This window comes from Salmo salar, chromosome ssa01 (genome assembly GCF_905237065.1).
Source record: "Salmo salar chromosome ssa01, Ssal_v3.1, whole genome shotgun sequence".
NCBI lineage: Eukaryota > Metazoa > Chordata > Actinopteri > Salmoniformes > Salmonidae > Salmo > Salmo salar.
Genome location: NC_059442.1, coordinates 81,529,249 through 81,547,681, shown reverse-complemented (window position 1 = coordinate 81,547,681; position 18,433 = coordinate 81,529,249). Strand labels below are relative to the sequence as shown.

At 43.5% G+C, this 18,433-nt stretch overlaps 1 protein-coding gene across 2 annotated transcripts in view; it reads right to left on the bottom strand.

The window, feature by feature from the left end:
- The window catches only part of LOC106612143 (syntaxin-binding protein 4), a 66,166-nt gene that overhangs the window by 29,077 nt on the left and 18,656 nt on the right, over positions 1–18,433 (bottom strand). For both annotated transcript variants that reach the window (XR_006770911.1, XM_014213068.2), the window contains exons 6-14: positions 18,257–18,331; positions 8,696–8,787; positions 7,850–8,030; positions 7,223–7,355; positions 6,921–7,027; positions 4,714–5,017; positions 4,523–4,595; positions 1,791–1,891; positions 291–387 (exon numbers count right to left, since the gene is read on the bottom strand). Coding sequence is in view for 1 of the 2 variants with exons in the window: in XM_014213068.2 (XP_014068543.1) it covers positions 291–387; positions 1,791–1,891; positions 4,523–4,595; positions 4,714–5,017; positions 6,921–7,027; positions 7,223–7,355; positions 7,850–8,030; positions 8,696–8,787; positions 18,257–18,331 (1,163 nt within the window). In the remaining variant the exon portion in view is untranslated. The remainder of the gene's footprint in view (positions 1–290; positions 388–1,790; positions 1,892–4,522; positions 4,596–4,713; positions 5,018–6,920; positions 7,028–7,222; positions 7,356–7,849; positions 8,031–8,695; positions 8,788–18,256; positions 18,332–18,433) is intronic.

Here is an 18,433-nt window from a genome sequence, read left to right as displayed (position 1 = left end):
TTTACAGTGTAGTTCAGGATTAGACATAGCTGGAGATGATCTGTGTTACCTGTGTATGGTTAGGGTTAAGGGTAAGGAAAGGGGTTATCTTGCCTGCGTAGAATAGTTAGGGTCACATAAGGTTATGGTGAAGTGTAGTCTTGCCTGTGTAGGCCACGGTCAGAGCAGGGTTAGAGCTACGGTGAGGTAAGGTTATGGTGAAGTGTAGTCGTACCTGCACAGGCCTCTGTCCCAGCAGGCTTAGGGTTAGAGTTAGGATCAGGTAAGGTTATGGTGAAGTTTAGTCTTACCTGCGTAGGCCACTGTCCCAGCAGGGTCTGTTCGTAGTCTGGCCCTCAACGTCTGTCTCTGTGCCTCTGTAGGATTCAATCCTAATGCATCCAGAGCCTGCCAACACACACACACACACACACACACACAGAGAGAGTTTACACATACCGTATCAAAGACACACACCCTACCCTCACACATTTATACACACATGACTACACACAGAGTAGTAAACACATGCACACCTAGTGTGACTGAGCATGCTGAATGTGAATACTGCCTATCGATTTTGCAATGATGTTGTGGGAGAGGGATTGGAGCAGCTTGGTCAACATGCACCACAACGCACGCACGCACGCACGCACGCACGCACACACGCACGCACACGCACACGCACACGCACACGCACACACACACACACACACACACACACGACTGTACACATTTAGAAAAAAGGTTTCCAGGTAGAACCCTCAGTGGAAAGGGTTTTACCTGGAACCAAAAAAAAGAGTTATTCTATGGGCAGAGCCAAAGAATCCTTTTAGGTTCTAGATAGCACATTTTTTTCTAAGAGTGTAGGCATCCGTTTGATTAGGCCAGAGCAAATGACTGGCCAGCAGCAGTAATAGCTTATTGAGCAGTGCCTCTGCAGGGAGGGGTCAAAGTCAACACAATCATTACACTGCAATGGCCCTAGCATCAAACCACATCCATACTGTACACAGACATCTACAGACACACCAAGACAATCACAAACATTCCTACACACATCCTCACAAATCCTCAGGTACAGGCACATACAGTCATACCAGTGGAGGCTACTGAGGGGAGGACAGCTCATAATAATGGCAGGAACAGAGCGAATGGAATGGCATCAAACACATAGAAACTAGGCCTCCCAGGTGGCGCAGTGGTCTAAGGCTGTGCCACCAGAGATTCTGGGTTCGAGCCCAGGCTCTGTCGCAGCCGGCCGCGACCAGAAGGCCCATGGGGCGGCGCACAATTGGCCCAGCGTCGTCCGGGTTAGGGAGGGTTTGGCTGGCAGGGATATCTTTGTCTGATCGCGCACTAGCGACTCCTATGCCGGGCCGGGTGCAGTGCACGCTGACCAGGTCGCCAGGTGTACGGTGTTTCCTCCGACATGTGTTTGATACCATTACATTACACTCATTACATTCCAGCCATTACCACAAGCCCGTCTACCCCAATTAAGGTGCCACCAGCCTCCTGTGAGTCATAGTTATTACTTGTTAAACAAAAGCTCTTTCTCCGAACTATTGTATTAGCATAACATATTTTTTTATGTGCATACAATATAGCTCATCATTTTTATTGATAGTCTTTTTTGCTCTTTATCAAGGGTGCCAATCATTATGGACCTGACCGTACAGTTCACCAATACACGCTAACAAACACACACACACACACACACACACACACACACACACACACACACACACACACACACACACACACACACACACACACACACACACACACACACACACACACACACTGACCTGCTCCAGCCTCTCCAGTTTGAGGCGACTGATGGAGCTGAGGGAGCACTTCCTGTGTGGTGTGTGCTGGATGCTGTTTGGCTGACAGGCTTGGTAGGATTCTGAGTATCGGGACACAGGTGAGGTGTTAATGTATCTCTTCTTTGATGTTTATGACTTACGTTTATTGCATTTACATGTGAAAATAGAAAAGCTTATAAAATGGAGAGAGAGAGAGAGAGAAAAAAAAACAGGGCTGCGTTCAGTACATAAAAGTGTAATAGAACGTTCAACTGAACGGAAATGGTCGTGAATTGAACGAACAGTTGAAAAACAGGGAGAGGTTGGATTATGGGTTCAAAATGCACACCTGCTCTTTAAATGCATCACTCGTTGCTTCAAGCCACACCCCAGCACACCCACCAAAAGGAGCAAACGTATCTCAAAGTCTTTTCAAGTACAAGAAAGTTTGGGGAAAATGTGTCATTCAGTTAAAAACGCTCAGAAATGTAGCAAACGTTTAAGTGAACTGAACGCACCCCAAGTGAGCTACAGGTGTAAACAGACAGTATCACAGAGTCTGGAGCAAGGCATAATTAGAGAGAAAGGCACAGAGGAGAAAAGACCGGAAGAACGAGGGAGGGAGGGAGGAAATTACTATTCTGATGGACGGCTCTGCTTCACAGCTTTTCAAACCCCCACATTATATTTGTTAAAAATCTACCAAGCTCACGACATAGCAAGATGATAGACAGATGCAGTCCTTTGTACAGTCCTCTGACAGACAGATACAGATATAGTCCTCTGTAGCTCTGTTGATAGAGCATGGCGTTTCCAACGCCATGATAATGGGTTTGATTCCCGGGACCACCTGAACGTAAAATGTATGCAAGCATGACTGTAAGTCACTTTAGATAAAAGCATCTGCTAAATGGCATATGTTATTATTATTATAACAAATTGAAAGTTTGGAAGTGGTGAATCGAGGTAGTTCAGGTAATTAGTATAGGTAAAGAAGGTAGACAATGTATGCAAAACAGTTTTAGGTTACGTTGACAAATGCAGTACACGTTTAAAATGTGTGCACAGAAGTCATATCTGATTATATGGCTGCACCAACTGAACATTAACATGCTGGGCAACAGTTGAAGGAAGCCTATGTGCCAATCATTCACATCTCTGTATCAACTGATCATTAACATGTTGAGCAACACAGAACATCCAGACAACACTACTCATCATCATACCAAAGCCGCTCGAAGAACATTATCCTGAGAAGGGATTCCATCCGGAAGATGACAGTGTCTTGTTTTTGACACCGCCAGGTCCAAGTGTGGGACGAAATGTCCCCTAGACTGTGTAGACTAGACATCCAAGGCCAGATTAGCCTTTTTTCCACCTAATAGACACGTCTTGTTTTGACACATTCAGATGAAGCGTCTCCCACCTCACCCCATCTCCTGCTTCCTGGCTGCACGCCACACCACGCTACATCTGTCCTACCAGTCTACACAGCCAAATCTCCAGTGTTAAAAAACAAACAGAGTTAAATCAACACTGAAAATGTTGAGTCTGTGGACCCATATAGGCACCAGAAGTGTTACATTAACACACTGCTAAGTGTAAAGCCTTATTCAAATAGTAACACTCAGTGTGAAATTGAATATTTTTTACACTGGAGAATTTGCTGTGTATCTTCTCTATGTACCAACGCAACAGTCTGATATATTTATCTGAGTTTGGGTTCCCTATTCCCTATATAGTGCATTACTTTTGACCAGGGCTCATATGGCCAACTCTAGAAGACAACATAGGGCAGTATAGAGTAGAATATACTTCATTTTCTCACTAGGGGGAACTTTGGTACCCCACATAACCTTACAGAATTGCTTTGAACAGAGTAGAGCAGAGTACATTTCTTTAGAACTGTACAACCCAGCTCAGTGAAGTAAAACTGCCTAGAACAATAACACAGAACAGATACACACCAACGCACAGAACAGTTGTGAACCCTTGAAATTACACACGTGGAGCAAGGAGTGCGTGTGTGCTTGACAAGATATCATGTTGGTTTCAAATGTAGGTTTCAAGTATAGGTCACATCATTACTTGTTTGCCTGACTCACTGACTGAGTTTATGACATGTCTCTGTCCGCTGGAGAGAGATAAGGGCTAAAAGGCACACCCTCATTTGACTATTATCTCTTCTTTACCACCTGCTGTGACCAGCTTCCCAGTATAGTTCACACCTGGAGGTGTGAGTCCCAAGGGCACCCTATATAGTACAGTATTTTTTACCAGAGCCCTATGGGCCCTGGTCAAAAGTAGTGCACTACATAGGGAATAGAGTGCCATTTGGGATGCATTCAAAGTATAGGTGTACTGTATGTGAGGGCGGGACTGGGACATGTCTTAAAGTCATGGGACACCATGTTCCCAAATGTACATCAACAACTTTCTGGTCTTGGTGCTTTAAGAAATGTCAGAATAGTTATATTAGCCCAGAGGCAAATGTGAAGGTGAGACAGAGAGAAGAAGAAAGGAGAGAGAGGCTGAGAGAGAGAAAGGCTAAGAGAGAGAGAGAGAGAGAGAGAGAGAGAGAGAGAGAGAGAGAGAGAGAGAGGTTGAGAGAAAGAAAGGCTGAGAGAGAGAGAGAGCTGAGAGAGAGCGAGAGAGATAAATAATTGGAGAGAAAAACAGAGAAAAACAGAGACAGAGACACAGAGAGAGAGAGAAGTAGACAGGTTTCTCACCAGGCTTGGCATCTGTGGTGCTGGGAGTCTGACGGGGGGAGGAGACACACGTCTGTTCTGTTGTCATTCGAACCTGCAGGACACAACCACACAAACCACACCAACCATTAATACCATATAGGAGGAATAACCATATTCACAGAAGACTGGTGTGTGTGGGTTGGACGTGTGTTTGAGCCTCAGCCTCTAACCTGGCTAAGGTTGACAGATGGCAGGGTCTCGCTGGCGGGGTTGGGGGTGGAGGTGATCTTGGGCACCACCAGGGGAACCTCAGGGAGGGCTGCAGGGAGTGTGGTTCTCCTGTGCTGGAGCAGTGATGCAGGGGGAGGCAGGGCCCCCAGCACGGCCAGGGTCTCTCTCCTGATGGGGGGCACTGCGGGGGCTCCGCTGACTGGGCCCTGGGGGGTGATAGGGCTCTGGGGGCCACTGCTGGAGGAAGCAGAGCTGGAGGAAGACCTGTGTCTCATAAACGCTATCTCCACCGTAGGGTCTGGTCTGAAGAAGGACAGAGAAATGAGAATGGAATGGAATACTTTTAATGTAGTAAATAGGGATACAGTGGGGGGAAAAAGTATTTGATCCCCTGCTGATGTTGTACGTTTGCCCACTGACAAAGAAAGGATCAGTCTATAATTTTAATAGTAGGTTTATTTGAAAGGTGAGAGACAGAATAACAACAACAAAAATCCAGAAAAAAGCATGTCAAAAATGTTATAAATTTATTTGCATTTTAATGAGGGAAATAAGTATTTGACCCCCTCTCAATCAGAAAGATTTCTGGCTCCCAGGTGTCTTTTATACAGGTAACGAGCTGAGATTAGGAGCACACTCTTAAAGGGAGTGCTCCTAACCGCAGCTTGTTACCTGTAAAAAAGACACCTGTCCACAGAAGCAATCAACAATCAGATTCCAAACTCTCCACCATGGCCAAGACCAAAGAGCTCTCCAAGGATGTCAGGGACAAGATTGTAGACCTACACAAGGCTGGAATGGGCTACAAGACCATCGCCAAGCAGCTTGGTGAGAAGGTGACAACATTTGTTGTGATTATTCGCAATTGGAAGAAACACAAATTAACTGTTAATCTCCCTTGGCCTGGGGCTCCATGCAAGATCTCACCTCGTGGAGTTGCAATGATCATGAGAACAGTGAGGAATCAGCCCAGAACTACACGGGAGGATCTTGTCAATGATCTCAAGGCAGCTGGGACCATAGTCACCAAGAAAACAATTGGTAACACACTATGCCGTGAAGGACTGAAATCCTGCAGCACCCGCAAGGTCCCCCTGCTCAAGAATACATATACATGCCCGTCTAAAGTTTGCCAATGAACATCTGAATGATTCAGAGGACAACTGGTGAAAGTGTCGTGGTCAGATGAGACCAAAATGGAGCTCTTTGACATCAACTCAACTCGCCGTGTTTGGAGGAGGAATGCTGCCTATGACCCCAAGAACACCATCTCCACCATCAAACATGGAGGTGGAAACATTATGCTTTGGGGGGGTTTCTGCTAAGGGGACAGGACAACTTCACCGCATCAAAGGGACGATGGACAGGGCCATGTACCGTCAAATCTTGGGTGAGAACCTCCTTCCCTCAGCCAGTGCATTGAAAATGGGTCGTGGATGGGTATTCCAGCATGACAATGACCCAAAACACACGGCCATGGCAACGAAGGAGTGGCTCAAGAAGAAGCACATTAAGGTCCTGGAGTGGCCTAGCCAGTCTCCAGACCTTAATCCCATAGAAAATCTGTGGAGGGAGCTGAAGGTTCGAGTTGCCAAACGTCAGCCTCAAAACCTTAATGACTTGGAGAAGATCTGCAAAGAGGAGTGGGACAAAATCCCTGCTGAGATGTGTGCAAACCTGGTGGCCAACTACAAGAAACGTCTGACCTCTAATTGCAAACAAGGGTTTTGCCACCAAGTACTAAGTCATGTTTTGAAGAGGGGTCAAATACTTATTTCCCTTATTAAAATGCAAATAATTTTATAACATTTTTGACATGTGTTTTTCTGGATTTTTGTTGTTGTTATTCTGTCTCTCACTGTTCAAATAAACCTACTATTAAAATTATAGACTGATCATTTCTTTGTAAGTGGGCAAACGTACAAAATCAGCAGGGGATCAAATACTTTTTTCCCCCACTGTACATACCAATTGGCACTATTTTTTACCAGGGCCCATAGGGATCAAGTCAAAAGTATTTTAAAGAATAGTGTGCCATGAACGCATCCTAGGTTACAGTTCACACAATTACTACAGTAGAGATGGATGTGTTTACTCTTCTTCTACTGTATCTTTATACAGGAACCCCTTGAAAACAAGGTGGTAGACCTCAGGAGGTTTATCCTGCCAATACATATTCAGGTAAAGTCATACAGGTGCGCCCCACCTGAGTTTGGTGCGTGTAAGGATACTTCTAGCCTCCTCATAGGTCACTCCAATTAACGAATCCTTATTAATCGACACCAGCTGATCTCCTGGCTGTAGTCTACCGTCCTGGAATGCAGATAGAGAATATCATTAGTTCATTAGCCTATAGTTTTGACTATAAAAAACATGGTCATTGTCAGTTGAACCAACACATCTTTTTCCTGTCTCACACTTTATGTCTTCCCACAAAACCCCATGTAAAAACCCATGAATAACACCTGATTCCCCCTGTATCAGAAGGTAAACATAGTGACAAGTCACCCTCTGGCAGTCTCCTCCAGGTATTATTTCCTGAATCAACACCATTGGTCCCTCAGCTTGGTTAGCTCCGCCTTTGATGATGAGGCCCAGGCCTGTTCCCTTTGAGACACATATCAACTGAATGACGCTGTCGCTGGGGGGGGAGATGTATAAAATAGGGCAGGGAAAGAGAGAAAGATAGAAAGGGGCAGTCAGGGAGAGAGGTCAGACTAGCGCACAGACTGTGAGCATGATTAAATAAACACACAGGTTTCATTCAGGCTGTCCCTGAAAAAATCTCTTCCTTTGTATTTCTCTTTCTCTATCTCTCTCCTATAAATGTGAGGGTTTCTCTTCTGTCAGAGAGCAACGTGACTGTTCAGCATCATGCACACATTCAATATATTGTTTTGTGTTACACAACTAGATCTTATATAAAAGGATATCAAGGATAAACTGTTACAACCTTTCAATCTATCTTAGTGACACAAGGACATCAGGGATATATAACCTGGCCATATATCTATCTGGTTCTTTGGAAAAAACCTTCTGTCTGGATTTTAATTTATGAGGATAAACAGACAGAGACAACAAGTGCAATATTCCCGGTGCTTCAACTGTCTCGTTCTATTTCTGACTGACACTTACTTGTTGAAGACGTGCTGTGTAGGGGTTGTGTTAGGGTTCGATGTATAGGGGGGCCCAGTGGTATAGAGGGGTCCAGGGGTGTAAGGGGGTCCTGTGACCCCCTCTTTAGGGCTGAGGAGCTGGCTGGTGGGACTGGTAGATCTGGAGGAGGAAGAGGAGGAGGCCGTGTCTGTCTTGCCTCCTGAAGAGAGAGAGAGAGAGCAAGAGAGGGGGGCAGGGCCAGAAAGAGAATGGAGCAGAGAGAAAGGAGGTTAAGGAGTGAGAAGGATAGAGACAGACAGACAGACACAGACAGAAGGGGTTTGTTACTTCCAATCGATGACAGACATTGGTACAGGAGCCATTAATGAATCACACATTGTGAGGTGTAAAAACAGCTCTTTTGATTAGCATAGAGAAACACCTACACACTGTTAGCCACATTGTTGCCCAAAGTTCTCATGCATATCTCAAGGTAGGATTCAGTGCTCTATTATTTTAAATAATGCCGTGTTGAATTTGAGTGTCGTGAAAGGATGTTTGTAGAGGGAGGGCGGATTGCGAGAGGAGCTGGGCCAGCACTCAGTTGGAGAAGGTGAAAACAATTGTGAATACGGATGAGAGTAAGGATTGTGAAAAGGAAAATTAATGAGAATTAGAAGGAGTGTGAAAGTAGGAAGATAATGGTTAAGAGACTATAGTGTTACATGGAGATAAGGAGGGGAATGGGGGATAACCAGGTCTTAGGTACAGTGGATGAGTCCCAAATGGCACCCTATTCCCTATATAGTCCACTACCTTTAACCAGGGCCCTTTTCCCAAATAGGAGCCATTTGGGACACAAAGGTCCTAGGTACAGAAACTCACCAGTAGAAAGCTGTGTAGGGGAGACTCTCCCTGAGCTTCCTTTAAAACTGCTTTGAGAGCCATACTTATTCATCAACTCTATGAACTCCCGCCTGGAAGACACACACAAACACATACCCACACTGTCAATTTACCCATAGAAACAGTGCAGTAGATCTCCGTCTCCCCCCCATGGTCAGAGAGACATTGATTCCCAGTGACATCTGACGGGCGCGGACTCATTAAAAGTGACTTCTTTGTCAGTGGTTGAGATTAGGATTATTAGAGCTGTATCAGATCAGGCTGCTAATCCAGTTTAATCTTGCGGTAAAGAGTCTACTGTCTTAAGAGTTCAGGTAAAGAGTCTAGGTGCTTGTGTAACCGGTGCAGTACTCTGCGTTGTGTGTGGTTGATTGACACTATAGACGTGGACTTTGGAGATCAGGTAGTTTTAATCAAGCAGAATTCCCTCTCTGCATCCTGCATCTGCATCCAAAAGAAAATGAAGCATTTGTAGAGCACATATGTTCTGCGAATCATCGCCTCTTTCTCTCATAGCGCATCAAAATTATTTTTGAATAGAAAAATTATTACAGCCTCTCCTTATTATGCATCAACACATTTTACATAGATAAAACCACATACCTGCATCCAAAATAAAATAAAACATTGGTAGAGCACATATCTTCTGCAAATCGTCGCCTCGTTCTACAACAGATGCACAATACAAGGGACTGGGATCATTCGAGGAGCTAGCCATCATTCATTCGAGGAGCTAGCCAAATGTAGGGGTGGCAGCCCGTTTGAATATTTTGGGGTGTGGTTTACTCACAACTCTTTTTGTGCAAAAGTGAATGAGACTGTCATTCTAGTTTATCTAATCTGTAGGTTATTCACCTTGGTTTTTTCTGGAAGAGAAGGGTCCACCTCAGGACATAGTGGGCCCGGCAGACAGACAGACAGACAGACAGACAGACAGACAGACAGACAGACAGACAGACAGACAGACAGACAGACAGACAGACAGACAGACAGACAGACAGACAGACAGACAGACAGACAGACAGACAGACAGACAGACAGACAGACAGACAGACAGACAGACAGACAGACAGACAGACAGACAGTCTTCTGTCTCTAATATGTCAGCTTGTATCTGTCTGGCCGTAGGGTGTGACTGTAATGTGGCTGGCAAACAATAAAAAGCACAGAGCCTAGCAGATTGCCAGGTCCCTTTATGTCAGGCCCAGTGTACAAGATGGGGTGAGATGTGACAGGAGAGAGACAGAGGACGGAGACCTTTCCTCAGCAGTTAGAACTAGAGTCACAGAGGGAAGTTTTTAACTGTGACCAACTGAATGACTCATCACAGCATTCTGAGGTAATATTACCGACCTGGCTTTGAGCCAGTGTTGTAGTCAGGTCTCGAGACCACATATTGAGTGTCTCGGTCTTGTCTCGGTGTCGGGATACATTTGTACTCGGTCTTGACTCGATCTCAAATAATAAGGACTCATAATTTCTTCCCGAGACCAGCGGAGTAAAAAACTCATAATTATCAGCTTCCATTCAGTCAGCGCATAAAACTGGTTGTTTCTTGAAGCATTAGCCTTTATATCTATTATAGACGTTTGCGCAGTGGCGAACCTATAGGCCTTCAGGTTGTGACAGATTCTTGATTATAAAAAGAAAGCAACCGTAATATCAGAGCACTCATGTAGGACAATGCTCTTTTTGTAACACACAAAATGGTGTAACGTTAGTGGAAGGTATAAGCAGCTATAAACCATATACCCACTTTTTTTCAGTGGGTTTTGCGTATACTCACTTCTTAATCCTTACTGATGCATATCAAAGTAGTGTAGTGGAGGTATACGACTTATCAATGATGTAGTACAAAAGAGAAATCATGCACAATTGCAAAGGACGTGAAATATATTCACATGCGCGCCGCACACAAAGCCTAGTTTCAACGGAATATCATCATCAGGCAGCAAGTGTGCAGCTCACAGAAGAATGACATTGGTAGCCGGTAGGGTAGAAAATTATATATACCAGTATGCAAACCAGGTATTGAAAAAGTTTAGTGTCATCATGCGTTGCGTGCATCAGGGGTAGACATGGATGGGCCTGGGTGGACAGAGGCCCACCCACTGGGGAGCCAGACCCTGCCAGGCCCACCCAACCTGATTGATGTTATTTGTGGTATTGTTGTGGACTTAGAAAAAGATACAAAAAATGTATGGTTTATTTTTTTAAATAGTGATTTTGAGAGTGGAATTACAATTTTAAAAACATAGGAAAGCATAGGATTTTTCACACAGGGTGCCTTTCCTTCACTGGGCGGGCCGTTTGGGAACTTTATGGCAAAATTAGAGTATACCCACTTCTCCAGGCACCACTACACCACTGCATAGGGCCGATGGAAAGACAGCAGTCACACACAGCATGATGTTAAAGGATAAGCAGTCCATAAACTTGGACATAATCAGCCAATAGGTCCCAATCATAAGAATACAAAAACACGACCATTAAGCATTTCCCAATCGAAATGTACAACTATTAATTCCCACTGCAAAAAGCATGTCAAGTTTAGCACACAAAGTAACTGGTGACCTGAAGTAGTAGAACTGACAGCGTTTTAACTACTTTGCAGATATGAAACAAACAAACAATCATAATATCAGTTACAAATATCAAATTTCCAGTTTATGCTACAAAACCAACTTTATAAGAGGTTTTAAAAATAGGTTATATTTGATTTAACGTTCCATGAGGTAAACTAAAGCATTGTTGGCAGAATAGATGGATGCAGTTCAATGCATGATTAATATAATTCACCAATACATTTCTTGGTAGTCCAAAAAATATTGCTATCAGGTTGTAAATCATAGCTGGCCTGGTACATTGTTTCAGTTTTAATGACTCGATAAATGTAACTAATGCTGGGAATGCTAATACAATCAAACTAGCAAGGGCAATGATCACAAACAAGTCAGTCATAACGTGGCCAATATGCTAGCGTATCTATTTATGTAGCAAGCTAAAAACACGGAGCCTAACGGTAGCTAGATCGCTAGCTAGCTAGCTGCTAGGGGGATGTCATGTCATGCCATTGGAGGAGTGGGTGAGTGACTGACTTTTCCCCCTCATATCATTTTTCGGTGGCTATACACAGCTAGAGATGCAGGTATCATTTGGTTAGATAGCAAGAACTTGATCGACTGTTATCCAGTTAGCGTATCTCTTGCGTTCACAAATTCACGCTGGTTATTTACAGTCAGTAAGCGCAGGCAAAAAAAGTAATAGTTACTCAAGAATGCTCTAGATAACATGTAAACAGCCTAACCAGCTCTGCAACAGCAAGTAAAATGGCCAGAATGAGGTGTTCTCTCATTTGTGTCTGAAAGTAGCTAACTAGCAAGCTAGCCAACTTTAGCCAGTTAGCTTGGGTGCTTGGTTGGGACAAGCATGCATTGGCAGGCAAGCTGCAGAAGGATGAGGAGGCTACAATTCCCCATCATTTATCAGTGCAAATTTGACGGCCAACTAGCTGAAACAATTTAAGAGGCTTTATCTAATGGTCCTTCTTTAGATATTAGCTCACCTTGCTCTGGCTAGCATTAGTTGTTGATCTTGTTGATGTGCATAACTGAGGGAGAGAGAGCATACCTTTTCATGGTTGTTTGATCAGTACTGTAGGACTGTAAAGTTTCCAAATGTAAGAGGACTCCCGTGGTGTTTACATATTTGCAGAAATCCATTCAGGTACAGTGGGGGGGAAAAGTATTTGATCCCCTGCTGATTTTGCACGTTTGCCCACTGATAAAGAAAGGATCAGTCTATAATTTTAATGGTAGGTTTATTTGAACAGTGAGAGACAGAATAACAACAAAAATATCCAGAAAACGCATGTCAAAAATGTTATAAATTGATTTGCATTTTAATGAGGGAAATAAGTATTTGACCCCCTCTCAATCAGAAAGATTTCTGGCTCCCAGGTGTCTTTTATACAGGTAATGAGCTGAGATTAGGAGCACACTCTTAAAGGGAGTGCTCCTAACCGCAGCTTGTTACCTGTAAAAAAGACACATATCCACAGAAGCAATCAATCAATCAAATTCCAAACTCTCCACCATGGCCAAGACCAAAGAGCTCTCCAAGGATGTCACGGACAAGATTGTAGACCTACACAAGGCTGGAATGGGCTACAAGACCATCGCCAAGCAGCTTGGTGAGAAGGTGACAACATTTGTTGTGATTATTCGCAAATGGAAGAAACACAAAAGAAATGTCAATATCCCTCGGCCTGGGGCTCTATGCAAGATCTCACCTCGTGGGGTTGCAATGATCATGAGAATGGTGAGGAATCAGCCCAGAACTACACGGTAGGATCTTGCCAATGATCTCAAGGCAGCTGGGACCATAGTCACCAAGAAAACAATTGGTAACACACTACACCGTGAAGGACTGAAATCCTGCAGCGCCCGCAAGGTCCCCCTGCTCAAGAATACATATGCATGCCCGTCTGAAGTTTCCAATGAACATCTGAATGATTCAGAGGACAACTGGTGAAAGTGTTGTGGTCAGATGAGACCAAAATGGAGCTCTTTGGCATCAACTCAACTCGCCGTGTTTGGAGGAGGAGGAATGCTGCCTATGACCCCAAGAACACCATCTCCATCGTCAAACATGGAGGTGGAAACATTATGCTTTGGGGGGGGGTTTTCTGCTAAGGGGACAGGACAACTTCACCGCATCATTTGACGGGGCCATGTACTGTCAAATCTTGGGTGAGAACCTCCTTCCCTCAGCCAGGGCATTGAAAATGACCCAAAACACATGGCCAAGGCAACAAAGGAGTGGCTCAAGAAGAAGCACATTAAGGTCCTGGAGTGGCCTAGCCAGTCTCCAGACCTTAATCCCATAGAAAATCTGTGGAGGGAGCTGAAGGTTCGAGTTGTCAAACGTCAGCCTCGAAACCTTAATGACTTGGAGAAGATCTGCAAAGAGGAGTGGGACAAAATCCCTCCTGAGATGTGTGCTAACCTGGTGGCCAACTACAAGAAATGTCTGACCTCTGTGATTGCCAACAAGGGTTTTGCCACCAAGTACTAGGTCATGTTTTGCAGAGGGGTCAAATACTTATTTTGTTGTTGTTATTCTGTCTCTCACTGTTCAAATAAACCTACTATTAAAATTATAGACGGATCATTTCTTTGTAAGTGGGCAAACGTACAAAATCAGCAGGGGATCAAATACTTTTTTCCCCCACTGTATATTTTGTGGCTTTTGGCGAATGCGTTCTAATGATCTAAAGTTGCACTGTTGCAACTGCCTGTAAACACACAATAAGGTTCAAAGTGAATGATGGCAGGCCCGTGTGGCAAATGTCTTGCTTTTATAAAGGCCTACTGTAGCTCTGATTGGCTATAGCACACCGGTCTGTGTAGACTCCGTTCCTGGACAAGGCAGATGTTTTTATTCGGTTTTATTTCCTGCAGTGTCTATTAATTGTCCAAATGCATGTCCGCTTTCCCACTCTATATTGATATAGAATATTCACACATGCCTACGTATACGTAATTCTCAAACATTCGTGACCATATTTAAGTGGTCGCTTGTCAGAAAATGTAAAAAAAAAAATTGTCATATTCTTCCTGGGGATGTATATGAACAGATTTTAATAAGATTTGATGTTGCTAAAATGCTGTCAGTTCCACTTTAAATGCAACAATGTTTCACACACAAGTTGTTTTCAAAGAGATGGCTAACAACGTCAAGCGTGCTGCAATAAAAAACACAGTTCCACTCACCAGATTATGTTCATTTGAAACTTAACTTCTTGTTTAAAGTTATTCTTTAAAAAGGAGAAGCTAACAAATTAGCAACATCCTTTTTGATAACACCTGCGCTAGCTAGACCGTGGGAATGCTATTGTGCAGTGACCTGTTTGCCTACAAGAAGGCATAAGATTCCATGTGTTTTTGTAAAAATGGTCACTCCAAAATGTTGCCCTAATACAGTTGAATGGCAGGTGCCTTTATCTAGCTTCTGATGGCCGAGCTAGATTAGCTAGCTAGCTTTATCTCCCCAGAGACCAGCAAAGAAATTCCTGAATGGATCTTTTTTTCTCTTCAGTGTTAACACTTTCGAACAAAAACTGAAGAGATTAAATCAGAACATCATTGAAAATAATAATATAATTATCATTATTATTATTCTAATCATTATTTTATAACTCCTTAGCCCTTCTCTGCAGGTGTAGAAGGCCCATTGTTCACCACTGTGTTTGGGTTAGTAATAATTTGTAGAGTGGCTCTATTTTCCCTCAGCATGCATGTTTTCACTATTCTGAATGTGTAAAGAATCCATGTTCTGAAATATGAACCCAGAAATACTGGACATTTTGAACTCTTATTATGGTGGTGATTTGACAAAATTACAATCATGGTCTAGAATTTTAATTTGCATTTTTATGGTCTCGGACTTGACTCGGTCTCAGACCCCTTGTCCCCCTCCCGGTCTTGGTCTTGACTCAGACTCAATTTGCTCCGGTCTTGGTCTTCAATCGGTCTCACTTTAGGTGGTCTCGAACACAACACTGGTTTGAGCTCTCTGTTTCAGAGCAGGTCTGCTTTCAGATCAAGCCTTGATTGATGAACTTTAGTTGTTCCTATAGATCACTTTGGCTATCTCTCATTGGCATAGGTTGGTAACTGCATCATTCTAATATAACTATGAAGTATTCTGAAAAGAGTGACAAATGCAATAGAAGCAAACAGAAGCAAACACCCTTGCAGCTGTGAATGAATGTGCTTCATCTGTCCTGTCATAAGCCGTTTTCTGAATCTGCGCATTTGACATATGTATGCACATATGACTGTAAGTCACTTTGGATAAAAGCGTCTTGTTAATAGCATGTAGTATTATATTATTTATACATCAAGGCCTCAAACACTGTTACGCAACACTCTACCTTTCTTCCCTAAACTCTGTTTCTGGCATCCTATTCCCTATATAGTGAACTATTTTTGACCAGGGCTCTGGTTAGGAATATAATATTCCTAACGGTATATATATATATATATATATGATAATACAATATTAGAATAGGGCACCATTTGGGATGCCTTGTCTGTTTATGAGCGAACACTACCAAAGCCCCTTAATGTTCTTACTGTATTAACCCTATTTTTAGATTGATCAAAAACAAATCAAGGGGTTTATCACCACTCAGCTCCTAACAAGATTAACCCTTGTTCAGTAGTGACAACAATGATGAAGTACTCTGATGTAGTGCACCCTACCATACATAGACTACACACAACCTCACATAGGCTAAGCACTTCACTGCAATGGAAAACTGTCATTTATACAGTAATTTTAGGTATTATCAACTATAAAACATTCTAAAATATTTAACAACAGCATACTGTAAATTATGGTGCATTGTGAGAATATTGCTGTATTTCGAAAGACACTGTAATTCCACCCCACAGAACACAGTATTGTACCATATTTTTAGAGCGCCAAAAACCTTTTGACCACTACTGGGTGCATGGTATTGTTGTTTCTGGCTCCTTAACATATTTTGAGGTGTCCCTTGTAAGAGGCAATATTTGTTGCACCTGTGAGTGAGAATGCTGTACCAATTTTACTCCTATGTGGTTACTTTTTTAAAAGTATAATACTGTCAATGTGATGGTATTGTACTGTATGTCATTACACAGTACATGCTGAAGTTACTGTATTTATTTTACACATTGTTGTGCTATACAGGGCTCATCTGGAAAAGAGACCTTGGTCTCAGCATTGACTCCCTGTCAAAAAAGTAAAAAAATAAATAAATAAAAGTCAGTAGGTGTACAGTCAGTAGGTGTACATGTGAAATACAGCCGCCAAGCTGCCTGTAAGTTACTGTAAAAATAGTAGGGCATAGACTCCACACTTGAGGTCTCTCAGGTTCATCTCAGAGCAAAAAGGTCCAGTGATTATCATAGTGTAACTCCTTCACACAGTGATACAGCACAAATCAGACGTGTTGCATTTTTCTTTACTGTGCTTTGAGGTCAGGATTGGAACTTTTAAGAAGAGTTTGAAATGATTGGTTAAATGCTCCAAAGTATAAATAACTTCAACCAAGACCAAGAACGGCAAAACTTATATATACTGCTCAAAAAAATAAAGGGAACACTTAAACAACACAATGTAACTCCAAGTCAATCACACTTCTGTGAAATCAAACTGTCCACTTAGGAAGCAACACTGATTGACAATACATTTCACATGCTGTTGTGCAAATGTAATAGACAACAGGTGGAAATTATAGGCAATTAGCAAGACACCCCCAATAAAGGAGTGGTTCTGCAGGTGGTGACCACAGACCACTTCTCAGTTCCTATGCTTCCTGGCTGATGTTTTGGTCACTTTTGAATGCTGGCGGTGCTTTCACTCTAGTGGTAGCATGAGACGGAGTCTTCAAGGAGCAGGAGGAGCACTGCCAGAGCCCTGCAATATGACCTCCAGCAGGCCACAAATGTGCATGTGTCTGCTCAAACGGTCAGAAACAGACTCCATGAGGGTGGTATGAGGGCCCGAGGTCCACAGGTGGGGGTTGTGCTTACAGCCCAACACCGTGCAGGACGTTTGGCATTTGCCAGAGAACACCAAGATTGGCAAATTTTCCACTGGCGCCCTGTGCTCTTCACAGATGAAAGCAGGTTCACACTGAGCACATGACAGACATGACAGAGTCTGGAGACGCCGTGGAGAACGTTCTGCTGCCTGCAACATCCTCCAGCATGACCGGTTTGGCGGTGGGTCAGTCATGGTGTGGGGTGGCATTTCTTTGGGGGACCGCACAGCCCTCCATGTGCTCGCCAGAGGTAGCCTGACTGCCATTAGGTACCGAGATGAGATCCTCAGACCCCTTGTGAGACCATATGCTGGTGCGGTTGGCCCTGGGTTCCTCCTAATGCAAGACAATGCTAGACCTCGTGGCTGGAGTGTGTCAGCAGTTCCTGCAAGAGGAAGGCATTGATGCTATGGACTGGCCCGCCCGTTCCCCAGACCTGAATCCAATTGAGCACATCTGGGACATCATGTCTCGCTCCATCCACCAACGCCACGTTGCACCACAGACTGTCCAGGAGTTGGCGGATGCTTTAGTCCAGGTCTGGGAGGAGATCCCTCAGGAGACCATCCGCCACCTCATCAGGAGCATGCCCAGGCGTTGTCGGGAGGTCATACAGGCACGTGGAGGCCACACACACTACTGAGCCTCATTTTGACTTGTTTTAAGGACATTACATCAAAGTTGGATCAGCCTGTAGTGTGGTTTTCCACTTTAATTTTGAGTGTGACTCCAAATCCAGACCTCCATGGGTTGATAGATTGGATTTCCATTGATTATTTTTGTGTGATTTTGTTGTCAGCACATTCAACTATGTAAAGAAAAGTATTTAATAAGATTATTTCATTCATTCAGATCTAGGATGTGTTATTTTAGTGTTCCCTTTATTTTTTTGAGCATTGTATTTTAGATAATTAAATGTATTAAATAAAGTCAGCCTTGGTTACCTGCTTTCATCGTCCCTGGCAACTATCAGAGACATGTGATTGGAGGCTGACGCTGACCGAAGAATATCAACCGCCCTATAGAACCACAGGAGAGAGTAGAGTAGTTTTAACACACAGGTTGGTGCTCCAACCGGACATAACACTTTCGGACATACAGTGCATTTGGAATGTATTCAG